A 22,165-nucleotide genomic window follows, 5' to 3' on the forward strand; every position below is an offset into this window, starting at 1 on the left:
TTAAGGTCAGGCTTGACAAAGCCCTGGCTGGGATGATTTAGTTGGGAATTGGTCCTGCTTTGAGCAGGGGGTTGGACTAGATGACCTCCTGAGGTCCCTTCCAACTCTGATATTCTATGATTCTATTCTATTCTATGATTTCTCAAGTCTCCCCATGACTGTCACAGTTAAAATCGTAACAAAAGGAAAAAAGACAGGAGGCCAGCCTGCTGCCTGTCCGCTTTTCTCTCTTCCTTGCCCCTTGACCAGCTGCCACCCCGTTAGGCCAGGCGATTGTCCTCATGCCCTTGGCCACAGTATTTCCCTTTGCGACTATGAAGCGTGCCCCGACGTGCAGGTCTTGAAGCTGGGCCCAGTGGCCGGAGGCAATGTAGAGGCTTTCGCTAGGGCAGGGGTGGCCTTGTGGGCTAATTGTCTCTCTGGAGGTGAAAATCAGCACCGGGACGGGAAGTGTGAGCAGAAGTCGCTATACAAGGAGGAGATGAGGAATGTGCTGGCTGGGCAAGGCATTTCTTTCTCCCCATTCAAAAGGTAGTGCTCTCTCCCCGTCAGGGAATCGAACCCTGGTCTCCCGCGTGACAGGCGGGGATACTCCCCACTATACTAACGAGGAAAGGGGCTGGGCTGCGCACTGCATGAAGCTGCGGGAGACCACCTATGGCCAGTGGACACCACACCGTTGGCCCTAGCGGGCAACAACACCGCTTGCTCTCTTCTCCTTCCTAAAGGCTTTGGTTGGCTGCAGCAACAGCCCTGGGAAACGCCCTCTCCCTCCTTACATCCGCTTGCCCAGCAGGCCCCCTTTGGGGGCTACACAGCTCCTCCCACAACACCTGCCTGGGACCTTTCCCTCACCGACAGTTGTAAACGTGTTTGAGGATGAGAAGAGGGCATTTGAATGGGAAAGAAAATGGATGGTATACCACTGGAGGTGTTTCAGGAACAAGCAATTAATATAAAAGGTTTGGCTGTGGCCAGCAGGAGTAGCTGGAGGCTCGTGATAATGAGAGTGATGATCCATGACACATTCAGATGCTACCACAGTTCTGGAGAAGTGAGTCTAATATAGAGAAGTAGGGAATTTATTTCATTGCATCTACAAGTCTGTCAAGTGGAAGGAAGGGGCTCTGAGAGGAGGCTGCAGAGCCAGGGTTAATGTAAAGGGGTTACCTGTGTCTGTTTGTGACACAGATCCCCCATCTCCACTATAAGGAGAGAGGAGCTGCCATGCTCTGGCTTAGGTAAGCAGCGCTCATGCTCCTTGCTGGTTAGTGTGCTGAGAGCTCCCCCTTCTGTTTCAATCTATTTTAAGTGTTGCTACAGGCTGAGACACCCCCTCCCCCCACACATACCACCTGGGAAGTGCTGTGGTGTGCTCCCAATGAATGCAAGTCTGACCTGAAGGGCAGGTTTCAGCCAAGCCATTTCTAACAAATGAATAGAAAAAAGAGGGAATGAAAGATTTTATTTTGTGACTGCTTTTCAACAACAGTAAACACATAACTTTTGAAAACCAGCTACCAACCATTTCTGTTATTGCTCCTCTCTAAGCCACTGTCTGGGAAAAAGGGTAGGAATGTTTTTTTTCTCTGTCCATTTCTTATTTCTCTGCTCCACGTGCTCCCTCCTCTTGTTTCAGTCTGCAATGTGCGAGAGAGACACTGCCACTCCTCCCAGGCATCTGATGTTAATGGCATGAATGGAAAACCAAAGGGAAGGACAAGCCAGGAAAACCCAACTCGCTGTTGTCATTTCCTGTTTGGGCAGTGCTCAACACATGTTGCTGAGAAGCTACTACACTGTCCTTTCCCTAAAACTGGGTTCTGGCTGTGGGGAGCGGAACGGCTTTCCAGACCATGTTAAACTTAAAAACCTGGCTTTCAACTAGAGGATTCTCACTCTTCCATATGGTGACCCTCACATGCAGTCATTCATCACCATTCCTATTCAGATGCATCCTTAATCCTTTGTAAAAAACAGTGCAAGGCTTTATGGGCCTCCCTCGCATGGCAAGACCAGTTGCAACAGCCCAGAGGCAAGGAATAAGGGAGATGGCTCAGGGTGCTACCCCCTCTACCTGCAAAAAAGACAATTGCAGGGAACCTCACGGGGAATGGGATCAATACGTGCAGGTTGAGAACTTTTGTTCTGGAGCAAACCTCTGCTCCCAACATGGGATGATGGTGAAACCACTCTGGCAGGAATCCTGAGGGTGGCGCCAGCCACCCAATGGGGGTTTTACTTAAAAGATAGATCGTTAAGGGGTGACTCCCATGTGACTGTCAGAAGCAACAGAGATGCCTCACAGTCACTGCACTACAGGTGGCTCGCAACAGCATTAGCTTCAGCAGCACTTTGGACAGAGTCCCCTGCACAGGCACAAGAAAAGAGACAGTGTCTGGGGCTGAGACAATGCAGTGCAAAGAAGCCAGGCAGGCTAAAGCAGCTAATTTTTGAGAGAAGTAGCCACTTAATTAGGCATATACTCTAGGCTCCCTCATTTATTTCCCAACCCCCAACAATGGCAACTTTGGGCTAAATGACCCTTCTGGTTGAGAAGAGCTAGTTGTAATTGCAAGCAGTGCCCATCAACTCTGCTTCTAGCCCAGGCTGGGTGGGGGAGATACTTGACAATGCTACAAGACATGCCTGCCCTTTTAACAAGGGCTAACAATAATACCTAGTCCTTGCATAATGGTGGTTGTTTTCAAAGTGCTTTACAAGCATCCAGTTATCTCCATGTCACCCTGTGAGGAAGGAAAAATGAGTAGCAGCACCAGTTAACAGATGGGAAAACTCAGGCAGACAGAGAAGTTAAGTGAATCACTCATCCTAGGGAGGAGTCAGTGACGGGGCCATGATCAGATGTTCCTGGCTCCAAGTCCTGTGCTCACTCCTCAAGCTGTCTCTGATGGACAAGCATCATCCCACCAGGACACCGTTCCCAGCACAGGTAGCGAGGGGCTAAGTATCATTAATACCTTTTCTGCACAATTAGGATTTTTTTCACCACACGATGCCCATGGCCAGTTCTTGGCATGAGGGTCCTGGCATCTGCAACAAGTGGAGATGTACTGAATACAGTCTTACTCTCATTCAGTCTTAGCTGGAAGATGGCATGGAGCAACAAATTAAATATCACCCCTAGTCCAACTGCTACGCCTTGGTTAGCAATGTCATTTACCAAGGATGTGTGTCTTGCAAAAGGATACACCATGTCCTGTGGGCTTAGATGGGTCCGGATCCGGGTCCTGGCTTGGAGGCTCTCCAGCAAGGTCTGAATGGTCCCTTCCTGGGCTGGCTCCCTCTCACAACTCCCATTCTGAAGCTGAATACCAAAGGAAAGGGATGATTTCCAGACCAAAGGGCAACTAACTTGTTTGTTCCTTCACATCTCCATCCCTTACTTCCCCCACTCTCCCATCCATGGCAATGAACCCCACGCTCTTCTTATTACAAAGCTTGAGATTCAATAGGCAGAGGGGCTCATAGGAACATAAACGAAACAATCTGGGCACTGCTCGAAACGTTTTGCTTTCGTGTTCCACAGTACCTCCCTGACTGCACCAGACACAAACAGCCAAGCTGATCATCTGCAGGATCCTCCCCACCCCATTATCTTCTACCTCACAGAACCCGAAGCGTTTCCCAAGTCTCATGGCAAAAACAGAAGAGATTGTTTGCAGGATCCCCTTCTTATAACCTCTTCCCACATGCCCCCATTTCCCTTTTCCTCCTGGGCCTTGCCAGCACTCTTACCTGAAGTAGAAAGAGGCGTAGAGCGTGGGATGTGGCACCAGGAAGCTCTGCTAACTTGGCTTTTGCTGCTTCTTGGAGTATCTGGCTAATTTCACTTTGAGAAATAATATTGCTGCTCCGGTATCTCACAAACTTGACCAACAGGAAAAAGGGGCATTTAATAACAGAAGTCACACTGATTCCAGCGGTGACTCATCTACAGCTACACAAGGAAGCTGCACTTAACCAAAGGTGAGATTTTAATCCAATTTAGTCAAACCGATGCAAAAAGCTGTGCAAACACTCTACTTATGATTTAAATCAGGCTTAATTCAGTTTAGCTTTAGTCAATTAAGAATCAGTTGAAGCCTAACCAAAATAAGCCATCCTTAAATTGAAATAAGAGTATCCACACAGGGGTTTGCACCGGTTTAACTAAATCAGTTGAAACTGAAGTTAAACCAATGCAACTTTCTTGTGCAGGCAAGACCTCAGGTAGGGAAGGGCAGAGTCTTAGATCAGCTGCCATCATCTTTCGTTCAACAATATCTTCACACATATTTGACATGTGAGACCAGTGCTTCAACAATGCAGCAAAGTAAAGAAAACCACATATTCTCTTTTCTCTCCCCGTCCCCACGTATCATGGGAATGTTACACAGAGGAAGAACAGGGTGTATCCACCTAAAGGTCAAAATGTATAGGGGACTTCCCTTCTGCACTTCAAGATTATTAGTTTGTTGTCCAATTATGGGTCAAGAATACAGTTACAGAGTGAAAGCAATGGAAGTGTGCATGTTGGGAGGTAAACTTATGATGTACCATCCAATAACGTACACACCTGCATTGTACTAATACACAATCGATTCGCAGAACTGTCTATTCCTCCCCTGCTCACCAAAGTCATCAGCCTGAGAATTTCTGGACGAAGGAAGGAGTTCTCGCCGCCATCCAGTAGTGTGAAAAGCAGGAGTCGATTCCAGGGCTGTGAGACGACATGGAGTGCTGGAGGGGCAAGAAGAGAAATCCATCACAGGTGGTTTTAAAAACCGCAGTGGCAGGGTGCTCTTAGGTAAGAGGAGTCCTTCATGCCAAATCCTTCTGTTCTTCCTGCGAGACACCAAGCCACAGGAGACAAAAGTGGTATTTGTTTTATATCCCTTCATCAGGGGAGGGTTTATCAGCTAGGAGGCCAAAGGTGTAGCCTCTTCTTCAACCACTGCTTTCTGGTTTGGGGCCTCACACCAGGACTTGAGCTCATATCTAATTCAAACACTGAAGTACTGGGAGTGGGGGCTGCAGTATCAGATGAGCCAATCGTCTTGAGATAGTAAACCCAGTTGCCTTCTCCCCATCTCTGGCATATGTACAAGCAATGGTTAAACAGATCTCCAGGGGCACTTTTCAGAAAGAGGAGGGGGCTATCCCTAGCCCGGAACTACAAGGGAAATCTAGGTTCTGCTCTCACTGTGAGAGATATTATCATCACCTATATATGGCCGTGTGTTAATATTGTACACCTATAAATAATTACACCCCATTATATTATCATGGAGAAATCCTCTTACCCCTTCCCCTCTGCTCTGCAACTTATACTAGCCTTGTCTGCCCACTTCACCCACAGCCATCTTCATGCCTTCTTCCACACTGCCTCTACCTCTGGAAGTCTCTCCCCAGCCTCATCCAAAGGGCCACTATCTTCTCCTCTTTCAAATTCTTCTGCAAGGCCCATTTCTTTTGTGATGCCCACAGTGATTAGGCCAACTAATTAAGGATAGGATATGGGGCAGTCAGCTAGATTTGAAGGGCATTTAGTAATGAAAACAAGAGCTCAGTATGTACATTTAGGCCTTTACTCCTGGGGGAATTCTGCGCATGTGTGGATGCACAGAATTCATCTGTCTTGCATAATTTTGTATTTTCCCGCATAAAAATCATTTTGCCTAAGTGCTACAGTTCCACCTTTTGCTCATCAGAGGTCGCTGTGGTACCAGAACAGCCAGCTGCGTTCATGCCAGCTGTACTAGCGCCACAGCGGCCTCTGGTGGGCAAAAGGCGGAACTGCAGCACTTCTTAGGCAAAATATATTTTATGTGGGAAAATACAAAATTCTATGCCCATTTCTGCATAATTCTCCCAGGAGTAGAAGTTCATCACAGCACCCAGCCTGCAGAGCCAGGTTAGGACAGAGTGGGGCACACAGGGCTGCTGGGGGGTCACAGACGGGTTCAGAATGGCTGGGGGGGGGGACAGACTGGAGCATGGGTTCAGGAGCTAGTGGGGTGACAGCGTTGAGCCTGGGGACGGGGTGGGGGGCTGCAGAGACCCATGGGGATGTGGGATGCGGGGACAGGAGCAGAAGTGCCTGATTGAATAGGAGAGGTTTAGGGTCAGCCAGGGTCTGCATGGGGGAGGCTTCCCAACACCATAACAATCCCCACCCCCAAAGAAAAACCTCCCACCCACACCCAACACCCTCGTGGTTCACTCCTAGGCTCCTTCTCTCTCCCTCAGCTCCTCCATTACCCCAAATCCCCCAAGCCTTTGCACTGCTTCTGACAAATGCAAGAAATACAGTTCTGTATTGTAATTTAAATAAATAACACAAAGTTCTGTCTTAATATGCCTCGTAAGGAATCTGTCAAAAAAAAATTACCAGAATCTTTTTTTTTTTTGGTCTGTATTGTTACAGACATACTTGCTGACAGATATTTTGAAATAAATTACCAAAATAATTGTAACTGGCATGATTATATTGTGTTATTTTGACAAACAAAATATACAAATTTTTGCAGAATTTTCAAATATTGTGTGCAGAATTTTTATTTTTTTGGTGCAGAATTCCCAAAGGAGTAGACCTTGTCTACACAAAAGTTTGTAAGGGTTTAATAAAACTAGTTTAGCTAAATTGACTAAAACCCTTGTGGACACTCCCATTTCAGTTTGAGTGGCTTATTTCAGTTTTGCTTAAGCACCTTCCTAATCTGCCTTTAAGCTAAATAAGCCTGGTTCAGACCAAAAGGAGCATCCACATAGCCTTCTGTACCAGTTTTAGCTAAATCGGTTTAAAATCATACCTTAAATCAAACCGGTGCAACTGGGTGTGTAAACAAGCTGAGAGTGTATAGAAAAACGGTACCCATTTGGTTGTCTCCCCACCTTTTGTAGGTCATTCACCTTCTTACGTTGTAAGCTCTTACCTGGGTAGAGAGCATATCTTCCTGTGTATTTCTATAGCACCCAGCACAATGGGACCCCAATCCTGACCTAGGGTTCTGGGCACTACGGCCATAAAAACAGATCCATACTGTTTCCCCTTTTCTTAGGATTCCAAACTAGGATACTCCAAACTCCACAGTTTGTGATATATTATACTGCTGCTGAAATGCTGAAACAGCATGTGATCTGTTTAATATTGAATCAGTGGAACCTCCTACTAATCTGCTCTCTCTTTTGTTCTATGGGGACTTTATCAGAGACAAACTTGGGCTATCGAGTGGCATTCATCTGTAACATCACATTTTCATTTACTAGTTTCCTCCCTGCCAACAATTACCCTTTTGTTTGATGTTCATTCATTCTTTGGTGTTCTCTCTCTAGGTATGTTTACACAGCCCACAGAAGCAGAACTAAATCACAGAACTAAAAATTAATGGTAGCTTAGGTACAAGTGACCATGAATTAATCGCATTTATAATGGGAAAGCAGCATTAAGTCCAGACCAGTAATATATATACTTGGTGCTTTATTAGGGCCAATTTCACAAAGCACTTACGAGCCAAACCAGCTGGAAGGAAGAATTTAATAAGAAAAATTTGAATGATAATTGGGAATCATTTAAGAACACCTTACTATAGATGCCTAAAAAGCCACAATTGAGGAAGAAGCCAGTGCTGGTTAAAAATGAACCTGGTTTAGAGGGGAAGTGAAAGCAGCTATAAGGGGAACTTGATAGCTTGATAGCAATGAATATAAGTCAAAAGTTAGGAAGTGTAGAAAACTGATAAGGGAAACAAAGGGACACAAGGAGAAATCTGTAGCCACCAGAGAGAAGGTCAATAAGAAGGAGTTTTTTTAACTATATTTTTCAAAAGCGGCGTCTTAGGAGTTACCTTATATAGTGCCAGCGGGCGGAGCCTGCTCCTCTCTGAAGGGCAGCATGGCCGGAGGAGCCATGGAAGGGGGGGCTGCGGGCGCGTCTGGAAGAGCACGCCAGGCGGCCAGGTAAAGAGCGGAGACGGGCTGCGCGCGCCTGCACTGCTGGGCCCATTCAGGTCCGGAGCGCTCGGGCCGGGCCGGGGCATGCGCGGCAGCAGGGCTGGGCTGGGTGCATGCTGCCCGGCGATAGGGGGGCCAGCGGCCAGGGGAGAAGTGGTGATGGGGGAGGAGGCTGGGTGCCTTCGCAGCAGCCTTGGGAGGGAAAGGCTCCGTTTTGGCTGGGCTCAGACTCAGTGCTGCCGGCCGCCCCACTGAGAACGTCCTGGCTCAGTGCACCCGCAGCGGGGGAGGGGGCAGAGCAGAGGAGGAGAGAGGGGAGGGGAGGGGGCACTCGGCTGCCCCTGGAGCGGGAGAAGGGGGCAGGGAGGGCGCAACAGGGCGGCCCGCAGCGCGGCTAGCAGCCGCAGCCGGAGGAGGAAGGCGCAGCAAGGCGGGCTGCACAACGCGGCCGGAGGAGCGGGGTGGAGGACAGCACTAGACGGCCCACGCGGTGGAAGGTGCACACCTGCAGGATGGCGGCCAGCATCATCCCGTTCCACAGGAAGGCAGCGGCCGCCAGCAGCGCCAGCAGGGTAAGCAGCAGCACGCTGAACACCGACAGCGGGGCCCGGCCAGGCAGGGCCACCGCCGCTCCGGTTGGCTGCTGCTGCCCACAGAGTGGTGGAGAGGTTCAGGGGCCCGTCCATGCTGGCCGCCGCATGGGAAGGGGAGCGGAGAGTGGCCGCCAGCTCCCGCCCAGGCGCGGCGGGGCCGTGGGACTCAGGGCGCGGGTGGCGGGCTGGGAGCCAGCTGCGTCTCTGTGCCCGGCCCGAGGCAAAGTTTGGGGGGATGTGCGGCCATGGCGCTGGGCGCCAGCGGGAGGGAGCGTTACCGCGGGCTCGGCACCGGGCTCCCAGCCTGCCCAGGGGACGGGAGAACAGCCCCGCTTGGGGCGAGCCCCGACACCTCTGCGAGCGAGCCCTGCTGGTCCCAGCCTGCTGCGGAACCCCCTGCCACCCCGCCTTGTGGAGCCGTCCCCGGGCGCCCAAGCCGCGCTCCCTGCAGCAGGGCGGCCCGCACAGCATGGCCAGCAGCCAATGGGGTGAGGGGCAGCGCGGCCGGAGGAGCCAGCCAAGGGCGGGGGCGCACTGAGTGGCCGGAGGAGCCAAGGGGGGCGTGGCCAGAGGAGGAGCCAAGGGGGTGCGCCCTTTTTATGTTTGCTCCCCCTGCTCTTAGATCCTGGCTACGCCACTGAATGGGGGATCGTCATCAAGTAGACGTGTTTCCAGCGGGGTTCTGCAGGGATGGTTTCTTGGCCCTAGGCTATTTAATATTTTTATCATTGACCTGGAAGAAAACAAACTCATCACTGATAAAGTTTGCAGATGACACAAAAATTGGGGGAGTGATAAATAATGAAGAGGACAGGTCACTGATCCAGAGTGATCTGGATTGCTTGGTAAACTGGGTGCAAGCAAACCATTTTAATACGCATTTTAATATGGCTAAGTGTAAATGTATACCTCTAGTAACAAAAAATGTAGGCTATATCGACATGATGGGGGACTCTATCCTGAGAAGCAGAGACTCTGAAAAAGATTTGGGGGTTGTGGTGGTTAATCACCTGAATGTCAGTTCCCAGTGATGCTGTGGCCAAAAGGGCCAATGTGATTCTTGGATGCATAAACAGGTGAATCTTGAGTGAGTAGAGTACAGTAGAGTAGAGAGGTTATTTTACCTCTGTTTGGCACTGGTGCGACTGCTGCTGGAATACTGTGTCCAGTTCTGGTGCCCACCATTCAAGAAGGATGTTGATAAATTGGAGAGAGTTCAGAGAAAAGACAAGAGAATGATTAAAGGATTAGAAGACATACCTTATAGCGATAGACTCAAGGAGTTCAATCTATTTATCTTAACAAAGAGAAGGTTAAGGGGTGACGTGATCATAGTCTGCAACTATCTACAGGGGGGAACTAATAGTTAATAATGGGGTCTTCAATCTAGCAGAGAAATGTGTAACATGATCCAATGGCTAGAAGTTGAAGCTAGACAAATTCAGACTGGAAATTAGGTGTAAATTTTTAACAGTGAGGGTAATTAACCATTGGAACAATTTAACAAGGATCATGGTTGATTCTCCATCATAGATGATTTGTAAATCAAGATTGGTATTTTTCAAAAATATCTGCTCTAAGAACGTCCCCAAAATAATTCCCTGGCCTGGGTTATACAGGAGGTCAGACTAGATGATCACAAAGGTCCCTTTTGCCTTTGGAATCTATGAATGGATCTAAGCAAGCCTCCTAGCCAAGGGTTAGTGCTCTAAAAACAGCTGTGTAGCCTGCTTTGAAGTTGCAGCTCAAGGTGGAGCTTGGGCTCTGAAGCCTAGGGATGGCAGTGGGCTTCAGATCCTCAGCTCCAGCCTGACGCCTAGGGTCTACAAAATTATGTTTAGCGCTGTAGTGAGAGCCCCGCAAGCCGGAATCTGTAGATCTAGGAGTGACCCGAACAGCCCTTAATGCCCACTGACATAGGGTACATTGTCTCTCATCAGACACAACCAATTCTGGTGGGAGGGATAGCTCAGTGGTTTGAGCATTGGCCTGCTGAACCCAGGGAGGTGAGCTCAATCCTTGAAGGGGCCATTTAGGGATCTGGGGAAAAAATCTGTCTGGGGATTGGTCCTGCTTTGAGCAGGGGATTGGACTAGATAACCTCCTGAGGTCCCTTCTAACCCTGATATTCTATGATTTAACTCACTACCCCCAAAACTGTCATCATGATATTTATCCAAAGATATTGTGTAAGGCATCATATGAAAGCTAACAACATGCTGGTTATTACTATCACTGTAAAATGCATGAATTAATGTTCTATGTGAAGTTATGAATTCTCTCTAACATGATTAAGACCAGACAGCCTACCCCAGGGAAAGGTAATAAACAGGTCTGTCCTAGACAAAGGAATGTGGGTTTACCTCAATTTAGATATTAGCAATAAACAAAGCTATCAAGTTAAACCAATGGGGGTTATCCTGATCATGAACTCAAGAGACAGAGAATTAAGATGGCTCCTGCATCCCACAGAAAGACAGGAGACTGAATCGCCAAGAGGCCTTCCTGACTTGTAAGACAAACACAATCCCCTTGAGGCTATAGGGAACATAGAAAGATTCCATATCCTTCACCTTAGGAGACAAAGGAACCAACTGGATCCTGCCAGAAAAAGCTGGAAAGACAACTGTGGGGGAGAGAGACTACCTTGAACAAAGACTGTATCCTGCTAGATTAAGTTTTAGTCTTTTAGAGGCCTGTTTTCACTTTTATTTGCTTGTAACCATTTCTACCTTTATGCCTTTTACTTGGTCTGACTTAACCATAACTTTTGTTTAATAAACTTGTTTTACTATAAACCCATTCAGTGCTGTGGTAGAAGAAAGGATGTGTTTACCCCAGTTAAATTAAGATGTAATGTACTGACTATTTAACAGAGCAGCAAACTTAATATCCTTGGTGAATGTACAGTGATAGCTGCTGTGCACTGCAGAGAAACGTCACTTTGAGGAGCTGGGTGGCTGGAGTTCACTGATCATTACTTGCGAGGCAAGGTTTGGACTGGGAGAGCCTTGAGGAGTTTGCTGGTCAGGAAGACAGATTGGTGGGGCAGGAAGCTGACATAATCTAACCTCCAGCAAAGCTCACTTTTGTTGAGTCAGAGAGGTAACGCAGTGACTCACAGCTCTGGTTGTCCCCAGCAGTGTGTTACACCAAGGTCTGAGATTTACTGCTGTGGGCTCCTCCTTGCTGGGTAGACGTACCCTCTGTGACTGATTCGAATGGGTCATGGAGCAGGGAACTTTTCTGTTTCAAGACTGAAGACAGAGCCCACTGCCTTGATTCAGGAGGCTGGAACTAAGGGAAACCTTCTATTCCACTGGCTCCACTGTAAGAAATCTTCTGCACGCCAGCAGAGCACACTGAGACATGGGGTTCTTGAGTTCAAATTCTGTGTTGAACTCTTGGTCTCTGGGAATGCCACCATTTCCATATCCCATTCCCCTGTGCCCCTAACCTGGGACCAAAGTCCAACTGACAACCTACAGGTAAAAGGTTCCATATCCATTCTCGGCCCCTCAGTCACCTAGTTGTTCTGGCCTCAAGGAGTGGAACAAATGACCAGCAGGTGAAAGGTTCTGAATCCCATTCCCAAGCTATCTAGTCTTTTCAATCATAGCAGACATGAGGATGGGGAGTGTGATTTTTGTTCTTTTGAAAACCAACCATGGGATGGATTCGTGACCACAGCAAGGGTTCGATTCTGCACAGGCCTGGGTGTTCTGGCCTCAATCCAACAATGCACTGAAGCACGTGATTAACTTTAGACACACAAGTAGTTCCTTTGATTTCAATGGGACTGTAGCCATGGGCTTGACGTCAGACATGTGCTTGTTGGATCAGGGCCAGAAGGCTCAGTAGGATTGAGGCCCAAATGAGCAAGGACTGGGCAGGTTTACCGATGCCCTGGTTCCTCTTATGCAGGTACTCCATCAAGACCTCCAGGCAGGCAACAACAGTCTGAGACAGCAATAGGTCTTTCTGAAAACACAGAGAAAAGAATGAGGGCGATGTTGTTGAGAGAGGAAAATTCAAGAGACAGGAGGTGCAAAAGGTGTAGCTTAGGCAAATTACACTTTTCATCGTCCTCAGGGCATGCAATATACAATGCACTTACAAAGCCAGCTCTGTACTCAGTTCACCATAAAGTCATATGAGGCCAGAACTTGGTTCAGAAATTATAAGACTGAGGAACAGTGTCCCAAGGGAAATGGTGAAAGCATGCTGGACTGGTCAAAGTCCTGGAGGATATACCGTATATAACAGCCCTGCACTGGCTGTGGTGGGAGAATATGGTCTAATGCTTCCTTACAGATCAAATTTCTATCATTCTGTAAGGGGTGAAGAAGGGGAGAAATTCCCTTGGGCCATGTTATTTGAGGTGTTTTTCCTCAGACTAATCTGTGTTTATTTATGTCTGTAAATGTACCTGGACCAGAAGGTTCTGCAGACTGACAACAAGCGAGAGCACCTGCCACGTGGCCAGTGGATACAGGGAGGCATCGTCCTCTGACAATGATGGCTCCATCCTGCTTTGGGCTGTAGGCTGGACTACGAGCACCAGCAGCGAGGAAGAGAAGTTCTGTCTGAGGATGGCTCGCAGAAACTGAAGGATACTGACTGCACACACAACTACTTGTTATTACAACACAGCATTTCCCTTCCCCACCCCAACCCCATGAAACCAAAACCATTCAGCACCAAGGAACCCAACCCTGCACATGAATGCCCAGAGCAAAGCCTGACAGAGGAGAGAAGGAAAAGTTGGGTGGATTTATTTTCAGGACCTATTAAAGGGAGATTGCACTGGCTAGTGTCTGCAGGCATGAATGCCACTAAACTAAGTCTCCACACACCCGGCCCTGCAGCACCACCTCACTTGTTATTCCAACTCTTGCTCAGTTTCAAGCCCTGTTACCTAACTCTATGGTAGTTTCAAGAAATGAAAAAATATCCACCAGGGATGAACACCACCAAACTCATTTTACCTTTGCCTCAAGTACCCCAAATCTGTAGTGGACAAACATGGGCGGCATGTGAACCATCGGCTGGGGGAGGCTAGCCCCCAGCCCTGCCCCCTCCACCTGAGGCCACGCCCCTTCTGCACCCCCTCCCCCACGAGAGCCGCCAGCCCCTGCCCCAAGCTAGTGCCCTCAGGACCAGAGTCCAGGAGGATGGGCGGCGCGGCCCTAGTTCCCCCAGCCCCAGAGCGCCGGGAGGGCAGGCAGCACGGCAACTGCACAGGGGGAGCCGCAGAGCGGGACGCAGGAGGAGGGGACCTGTGGGTGGAGCATGGGCGGGGCCACGCCTGGCTGTTTGGGGAGGCACAGCCTCCCCCAGCCTATGATACCCGCCACCCATGTGGACAAAGATAAATGCACCAAAGGTGCCAAACTCCCACCTGCATGTTCACCTCCAGTACATCGGTCACTCTTATTTGTGTTCTTTTTGCCTTCGAATAGTCTCAACTTCTCTCCCAACATTCTCCCGATCTACTTTAAACAGTTGTGGAACTAGGCAAGTGCCAGTTATTGTTCCCAGGCAGCAGGAACATGACCCTAGACAGCCTCTGCATACCTAAGAGCAGTGCAGGCTTCTTCCTTCTGAAGATAACTGCATTCAGGACCTTTTCTACATCCAGAGAGATCATCTGGTGAACCTAGGAGAATAAAACACCGGGTGAAAGAAGAATGAATAAAAGCCTGTCTCTGGTGTTGAATCAACAGGTTATCAGGTGGAAGACTGTCCCCTTAAATGCTCTTAATTCTCATAGATTCCAAGGCCAGAAGGGACCATTTTGTTCATCTAGCCTGACCTCCTGTATAACACAGGCCATAGAACTTCCCCAAAATAATTCCTACAGCAGATCTTTTAGAAAAACAGCCAGTCTTGATTTAAAAATCACCAGTGACGGAGAATCCACCACAGCCCTTGGTAAGTGGTTCCAATGGTTAATTACACTCACTGTTAAAAATGTATGCCTTGTTTCCAGTCTCAATTTGTCTAGCTTCAACTTCCGGCCACTGGATCATATAAGACCATTCCCCTGATAGACTGAAGAGTCCATTATCAAAATATTTGTTCCCCACAAAGGTACCTATAGATTGTAATCAATTATTTCTTTAGACAGTGTCCATAACTGAACACTTGGAAATATGTTACTAGGTAAAGATGACATGATTTCAGGGGTCAGATTGGAGAAGGAATGACTGGGGCCCAAGCTCCACTTGTTATCCTGCACTCTGCCTGGTTTCCCCAAACAGCTAGTTCAGGGGTGGGCAAACTTTTTGGTCCGAGGGCCACATCTGGGTGGGGAAATTGCATGCAGGGCCATGAATGTAGGGCTGGGGCAGGGAGTTGGGGTGCAGGAGGGAGTGCGGGGTGTGGGAGGGGGGGGTGTGTGCAGGAAGGGGCTCAGGACAAGGGGTTGGGACGCAGGAGGGTGCGGGGTGAGAGAGGGGGCTCAGGGCAGGGGGTTGAGGTACAGGAGGGGTGCAGCAGGGGGTTGGGGTGTAGGAGGGGTGCGAGGTGCAGGAGGGTCATGCAGGGGGTTGGGGTGGGGGGTGCAGGCTCTGGCCTGGTGCTGCTTAACTGGAGCAGCTCCGGGGTAGCAGTGGCGCAAAGACAGGCGCCCTGTCTGCCTGCTGTGGCCCCGCGCCACTCCCAGAAGCAGCCAGCACCACGTCCCTGTGGCCGCTGGAAGGGTGGGAGACAGAGGGCTTTGCGTGCTGCCCTCGCCTGTGGATACTTCCCCCGAAGCTCCCATTGGCCATGGTTCCTTGTTCCTGGCCAATGGGAGCTGCAGGGGGCAGTGCCTGCAGGCGAGGGCAGCGCATGGAGCCCTCTGCTCCCCCTCCCCCCGGGGGCTGCAGGGACCTGGTGCTGGCCACTTCCAGCAGTGGTGCAGGCTCCGCGGCGCCACAGGGATGGCAATCCTGCGGGACGGATCCAAAGCCCTGACTGGCCGGATCCGGCCCACAGGCCATAATTTGCCCACCCCTGAGCTAGTTGTTTCTACTAAATGATCAGCAGTAAAAGAGATAATGACCAAACCTGATGCTGGCAGATAAAGCAAACTCATTAACACCCCATGGAGGGCAGTTCACACTTTTCTAAGATGTTCTTTCCATCTAAATATTTGCAGACTTGGGGAGACAGCATGGCATCAGCTCTCATTCACAACCATAAAGGCAAAAAGCTCTGGGCCAGATGTGGCTGCTTTGTGACACTCCAGAAGTACTGCATGAGCAGCAATGGAACAGTGGAAAGCAGCCAGAGAACAACAATGGCTCTATCCCTCCCCCCCATTTTTAAGGAAAGCTTAAATTCTTCAGAAACTCATGGGACTTCCAGAGAAATACCACTGAAGAGTCTCACTGCTCAGCCTGATCCCTGAGGCATTCCTAAGTCCACCACCTAATTACCTCTGACTGATACTAGAAAGCTCTCTGTGGCAGTACCCGTGTAGGCTGTCATTCCAGTCAAGTACTGCTGAATTTAAGAGATAGGCTTACAAGACAGTAAATGCTCACATCCCAGTGATCAATCTGGGCTGGGAAAACCAAACCTGGGTATCCCGAAAGACACAGCACAACATTAGTAGTCACCAGGATAACACAGTCCCTAGAGCCTTCACAACATCACAGCCTTGAAGAGTGTGTTTCAGAGGAGAAAGTGTACGTGAGACGACAAACTGTGACTGATTTGTCTCAAGGCCTCTATTCCTCACCCAGTATCTCATGATGTTAGGTTTGTAAGCCCTGAGAAGCTGAGCCTTTTGCAGGTTACAGAAATATCCAATGGACAGGTTAGAAACACATCAGTCTTTCTATGGTAAAGTCCAGTGCTGCAAGGAATTACAAGGGGCTACATACCCATTAAGGAGGCCCAAAAACTGTGCATCCTTTCCTGGCCATACAGACTTAGGCCCCAATCCTGCACAAGCTTACACACTTGGGTAACTTCACTGACTATGAGTAGCCCTGCTAACTTCAATAGGACTACTCATGAGTCAATTTCAGCATTTGTGTGAGTGTTTGCAGGATCAGAGCCTAAGTTCATGCCCCTGAGGCTTTAACTCCATTTTATCACAAGGAATGGTATGAGGCACCGGCATATATATTTAGAGGGGAAGGTCACCCCCTTGCATTGGTGTTAGAGAATATTCCATTCACAGTTACCTGTAAGTCCAATAGAGAGCACCAACAAAATGGTTTATAATTTACAGAATGGTTGTTAGCCTCCTGAAAAGCACCTTTAAAATGTATCACTCTCTCACAGAGAATTTAGCTTTTTTGGGGGAAAGGGGAGTTTGGAGATTTTTCCCCAGGATCACCACCCTTCTCCTGAGCCCTCAAATGGTTTACATCTAAGGGCTTGTCTACATTACCCGCTGGATCGACGGGCAGCGATCGATCCAGCGGGGGGGTTGGGGGAGGGGTGTCAATTTTTCGCATTTAGTCTAGACGCGATAAATCGACCACTGAGCACTCTCCCATTGACTCCGGTACTCCACCAGGGCGAGAGGCGCAGGCAGAGTCAACGGGAGAGCATCAGCCATCGACTTTCCACAGTGAAGACACCCCAGTAAGTAGGTCTAAGTACGTCGACTTCAGCTATGTTATTCATGTAGCTGAAGTTGCCTAATTTAGATAGATTCCCACCCCTTAGTGTAGACCAGGCCTTAGCTAACCACCTGATAGGATTCCTAGCCCTCTGCCAGGCTGGGAGACCAGGAGACCAGAACTAGGAATCCCCTGCACAGAACAGTGCAGTAACTGCAAAGGCCAGCAGAATCCAGGCCAATGTGAATCATTTCTGCCTGTGAACCGGGATTTTATTTTAGCATGATGACTGTTCTCTCACAGCTTGGGTTCTGGCTTGACAGAAGTTCTAACCTCAGAGTTGTAACGATGCTGATGAACTAAGAGGGAAGCAGTCAACAGCCAAGCAGAGCAGAGAAGTGCCTCTTCGGATGAAGATAAAGCAGGTCCAGAGCGACAGGGCCACATCCAGGTGAGCTCCAAAACCTTCTGGAGCAACTCCAACAAAGGCACACTAGAGAGCAGTACAGCCACCACTATGCAGGAGAAAAGGGTACAACAGGCTTCAAGAGTCTGCTGGGATGGCGTAGAAGGAATCAGCATGTATGTGACACAAGTGATTTAAGCAAGCCACTACACTCAAGAGGCAACCAAAAAAACCCACAGGGCACAGCACCTCAGACCAGTGGTCAGTCTAGTCTGACATTCCACCTTCTGCCACACAGATGTGATCTCTGATACAGCTAATAGAATAAACAGCGTTAAAATAATATAGTACGGTGGCCATCTTGATCTTCCTCTCTCTGCTATTATTATTTAATTTAGGGTAGAGCCTGGAAGCCCCATTCAGGCATCAGGGCCCTATTGTGCTAGCTAGCTGTTGTACGAACAAGTAAAACAAAGCTAGTCCCCTGCTCCACAGTGGCCAATACCTGAACCCTGAGGCAAAAAACAAAAACCATGCCCCAACCCCATAATGCACCTGGCCAACTGCATAATGCTGTAAATGGAAGGAAAAAACTCCTTCTTGACTTCCCCATGGAGGTGATCAGTTGTCACTGATTGCCCTTATTACCTTAGTTAGCCCAGCTACAACCACGATGAGACTAATTCAGTGAAATCATCCAACCCCACATCATTTGACACAATTTCACTTCACCTCTCTGTTGACTACATGTTGTTGTCTGGTGAAGGCTCCAATACAGGAAGTTTAAGGAAGGCTGCAGCAGCTCAACATCTCCTGGTCTGCATTTCCCACAGAGGTTACTGACTGGAAGACAGAACAATATATATCAATACACAGCACCCTCAAAAATATCTGATATAAAGAGAATTCTGAGCAGCTCACTACAAGAAAGATGACATTTAACTGGAGAGAATTCATATAAGAGCAACAAAATGATGGATGGGCTGGAGGGATTGAGGAAAATTAACAAAACTAACACAATAATTTGGCTAAACAAAGAGTACAAGTTAATGCAGCATCCCAGGTGTGCATGGTGCGTAACACATACAGACTGACTGGCCGCTGCAACAAAGAGATTATGTTCTATACTAGACAGAGTGCAGCAACGGATGACAACAGCAAAACAAAGGGTTGGGGCAGAGAGCATGGGAGGATGAGGGGCCCAATAGTGATGGATTGGGAGATAAACTGTTACGTGTGTATATTGTTTGTTCATAACATCAAACATTTGGGGATGGTGTCTATCAAGAAGGCCTGGGAGAAGGTCAAGGACTGAAAGGCTAAGCACAGAACTGAGGGGAGGGATAGCTCAGTGGTTTGAGCATTGGCCTGTTAAACCCAGGGTTGTGAGTTCAATCCTTAAGGGAGTCACTTAGGGATCTGGGGCAAAATCAGTACTTAGTCCTGCTAGTGAAGGCAGGGGGCTGGACTCAATGACCTTTCAGGGTCCCTTCCAGCTCTATGAGATAGGTATATCTCCATATATTATTATAACTGCCATATCAGACCAACACCATGGTCCATCCAGTCCTGTATTCTGTCTCAGAGAAAGGCCAGCACCAGATACTTCAGAGGAAAGTGCAAGAAACACCATGATGAATTGCCTGCCCATTTACTGCCTGTGTTGCAGTACAGCCTGGCGGCTCCAACCCAAGTATGCTAGGTTAGTACAAACATAACAAAAAGACAGTCCCCTACTCAGAAAAGCTGACAGACTAAAGGAGATGCTTCTTCCTGACCTCTTTAGTTAGCTGCTACTTGAGAATCTGTGGAATAGTCACAAGGAAAGTAGTGGAAGCACCAAAATGTGGATCTTTCAATGGAATAGCACCCCCGGGCAGCGCTATTCCATTGAAAGGATAGCACCTGAAGAACACTGTAAAGAATATCCCTGCATTGGCCCTGGTGGGGAATAGGAGAGGAGGGAGCAGATGATCTAGTAACCTCTTTTCCATCTCTAATGTCTATGATCACTGAGCAGCTTGCATGACACATCCATCTGCTGTCCCCACATGCACAGACAGGTGAAAGGGTATGTTCCAGCAGCCCAAAGCACATCTTTGAGGCCTGCCATGAAAAGGCCCATCTGATTTCATTTTCCTACATGCGGCTTCCCCTTCTCTGCCTTGTCTGCAGAGGGAGAACTGGAATAAACTGAGAAAGGGGGAGGGAGATTTTCTGCTCCTGAGGAGTGGAGACAGATACAGAAGTACACAGATGGGTTTCAGAAGGGAAAGAGAGATGTGACATAACTACATAGGCAAAAAGGAGCATCAGAGGTTCAAAATCTTGTCTGAAGGAGTCTGGAGTAATTTTCAGCTGCCTAAAGCCCTGGCTATTGCATTTCCCTCCAGCTACATGTGAGAGCTAAGCACAATACCCAGCCTCATTCTCTGGTTCCCTGTGGCTGCTGGAGACTAGACGTATCCTCCACTTCAAACCTCATTCCCAGGACTATGAGTACGGCAGAGACCATCTGCTCAGCCACTGGTGCAGGACACAGGCAGGCAATGCATTGCACATCAGCAACCCACTCCTGCCGCCTAAAGGGCACCAATGATGGACTCCATTCGCATCCAGTCCAGTCCCACCCAAAGGGAAAAAAACTTTGGCTTTGATGTGAGGTCTCAGGCAACAAAGGTGCTTTAAAGGCAGGAAGCAGAGGAAACAGTCTCACAGCTTGATCTTCATTTATATAGTACAGACTCTTTACACCACACTCTGGCAGTGGAAAGGGACCTTTAAGTGACTGTAAATGTGATGTAATTTACTGCCAGGGCAGAGTAACGGGACCTGCACTCCAATAAGAACCAGGCTCTTGGTCTCAGTACAGAACCGCTGGGTTAGAGCACCCTGGGGAATGCAGAATCACATCCCAACAGGAAAAAAATGGATGCAGAGGCTTACCATGGTGAAGCAGCTTGAAGTCTGTGCTGTCCAGCTCTCTCTCAGCCTCATTCCTCAGCTGCACCAGGAAGAGAAGTCTCAGCAACAGAGGCAGGTTCTTGCTAGCTAAGAAAGGATATGAAGAGTTGGTCGATGCGCTCCATCCTCCTGCTGTCTGATAGGTACTGCACATTTTGGAGCTGGGGGTGGGGAGTTGTAAACTGACTCCCACCATCTCTGCCATCCCAACCCCCTTGTTCACTCTAGATCAGGGCTGAGCTTCCTTCCCTTCAACAGCTGGTCCCACCAACACTGTTCAAGATTAGCTAGAGAAGAGAAAAAGGGATGGGATAGGGGGTAATACTTCCTCTCCCAGGAGGCCAGAGCCCCTTCAGCACAGAACTTGGATTTCACTTTCTTAGTGAGCCATTTAAGGGACTCTCTCACCTACATTTTTACAAAAGGGTCCAAAACCCTCTGAGAAGCTGGAAAGCATTTCTTTCCATTCTGATGCTTTTTATCCAAACTGTTATCCGTCTTAGGTAATTATAGATTCATAGATTCATAGATTCTAGGACTGGAAGGGACCTCGAGAGGTCATCGAGTCCAGTCCCCCGCCCGCATGGCAGGACCAAAATACTGTCTAGACCATCCCTGATAGACATTTATCTAACCTACTCTTAAATATCTCCAGAGATGGAGATTCCACAACCTCCCTAGGAAATTTATTCCAGTGTTTAACCACCCTGACAGTTAGGAACTTTTTCCTAATGTCCAACCTAGACCTCCCTTGCTGCAGTTTAAGCCCATTGCTTCTTGTTCTATCCTTAGAGGCTAAGGTGAACAGGTTTTCTCCCTCCTCCTTATGACACCCCTTTAAATAGCTGAAAACTGCTATCATGTCCCCTCTCAGTCTTCTCTTTTCCAAACTAAACAAACCCAATTCTGTGGCACCTCACACTCTAATGTATTAATCCTCACAATGCCCCTGGGATGTAAGGGAGCATTAGTATCCCCATTTTGCAGATGGGAACCTGAGGCACGTGGTGACTGAACAACTTGCACAGGGTCACAACGGATGGCTGGGGCAGAGCAGGGAATTGAAACTATGTCTCCAGAGCTTCAGTCCTCAAGCTTAACCACAAAGCCATCCTTCCTCCCCTGCCTCCACCTGAGCCTCTCTCTGCTGGGCAGCACACAGGTGAATAGTTACATATGTGTGTGTGTTTGTATGTGTGTCTGAGTGATATATGCAGGATAAATTACCATAGCCTTAGAAAAACTTTTCCCAATGCTGCTTAGGGGGTTTTCCTTTTGGGAGGGGAGGTTTAACTGCTGTTTTAAAATCCACTTGGGGTTCAGAGAACTTGAGCCCAAAGCCCTCTGGTTATTTATACAAGTTTTCCAGATACACTGCCCCTTCCCTGATTTGCCACAGACCTTGTCAAAGGGGCCACCTGCAGTGGGAGGAAAGAATTCAAGTCTCCAAGGCTCATTCGGTCGTTGGCTTCCCAGATGAAACTATGAATAACTGGGCCACAGCTAGCATAAACCGCAACACAAGCAGGTGCCTGTGATGTTAGGAATACAGGTATTGCAATGGTAGGTAGATCAGACCTCAGGTCTATCTCGCCTCATACTCTGTCTCTGATAGTGGCCAGCACCAGATGCTTCAGAGGAAGGTATAAGAACCCCACAGTAGGCAGAGGTGGGATAACCTG

General features: G+C 48.5%; 1 protein-coding gene and 1 non-coding gene across 14 annotated transcripts in view; both read right to left on the bottom strand.

Annotated features, from left to right (window-relative positions):
* Window positions 1–541: 541 nt before the first annotated feature.
* Window positions 542–613, bottom strand: TRNAD-GUC (transfer RNA aspartic acid (anticodon GUC)). Its single transcript has one exon. It is a non-coding gene; the product is annotated as a tRNA-Asp (tRNA).
* Window positions 614–1,446: 833 nt separating this feature from the next.
* Window positions 1,447–22,165, bottom strand: part of MEI1 (meiotic double-stranded break formation protein 1) — a 56,059-nt gene continuing 35,340 nt past the window's right edge. For 3 of the 13 annotated variants that reach the window (XM_065563042.1, XM_065563038.1, XM_065563050.1), the window contains 10 exons: window positions 20,466–20,570; window positions 18,252–18,362; window positions 17,447–17,628; window positions 14,127–14,208; window positions 12,979–13,169; window positions 12,449–12,530; window positions 4,580–4,743; window positions 3,760–3,891; window positions 3,213–3,328; window positions 1,447–1,681 (listed from right to left, as the gene is read on the bottom strand). In XM_065563042.1, coding sequence (XP_065419114.1) covers window positions 1,636–1,681; window positions 3,213–3,328; window positions 3,760–3,891; window positions 4,580–4,743; window positions 12,449–12,530; window positions 12,979–13,169; window positions 14,127–14,208; window positions 17,447–17,628; window positions 18,252–18,362; window positions 20,466–20,570 — 1,211 coding nt within the window. In that variant the 3' untranslated portion in view covers window positions 1,447–1,635. Of the gene's footprint in view, window positions 1,682–3,212; window positions 3,329–3,759; window positions 3,892–4,579; window positions 4,849–9,532; window positions 9,721–12,448; window positions 12,531–12,978; window positions 13,170–14,126; window positions 14,209–17,446; window positions 17,629–18,251; window positions 18,363–20,465; window positions 20,571–22,165 lie in introns of those variants that run through there. The other 10 variants (XM_065563045.1, XM_065563060.1, XR_010591784.1 and 7 more) reach the window with 9 other exon arrangements.

The sequence above is a fragment of the Chrysemys picta genome, chromosome 1 (assembly GCF_011386835.1).
Source record: "Chrysemys picta bellii isolate R12L10 chromosome 1, ASM1138683v2, whole genome shotgun sequence".
Lineage (NCBI taxonomy): Eukaryota > Metazoa > Chordata > Testudines > Emydidae > Chrysemys > Chrysemys picta.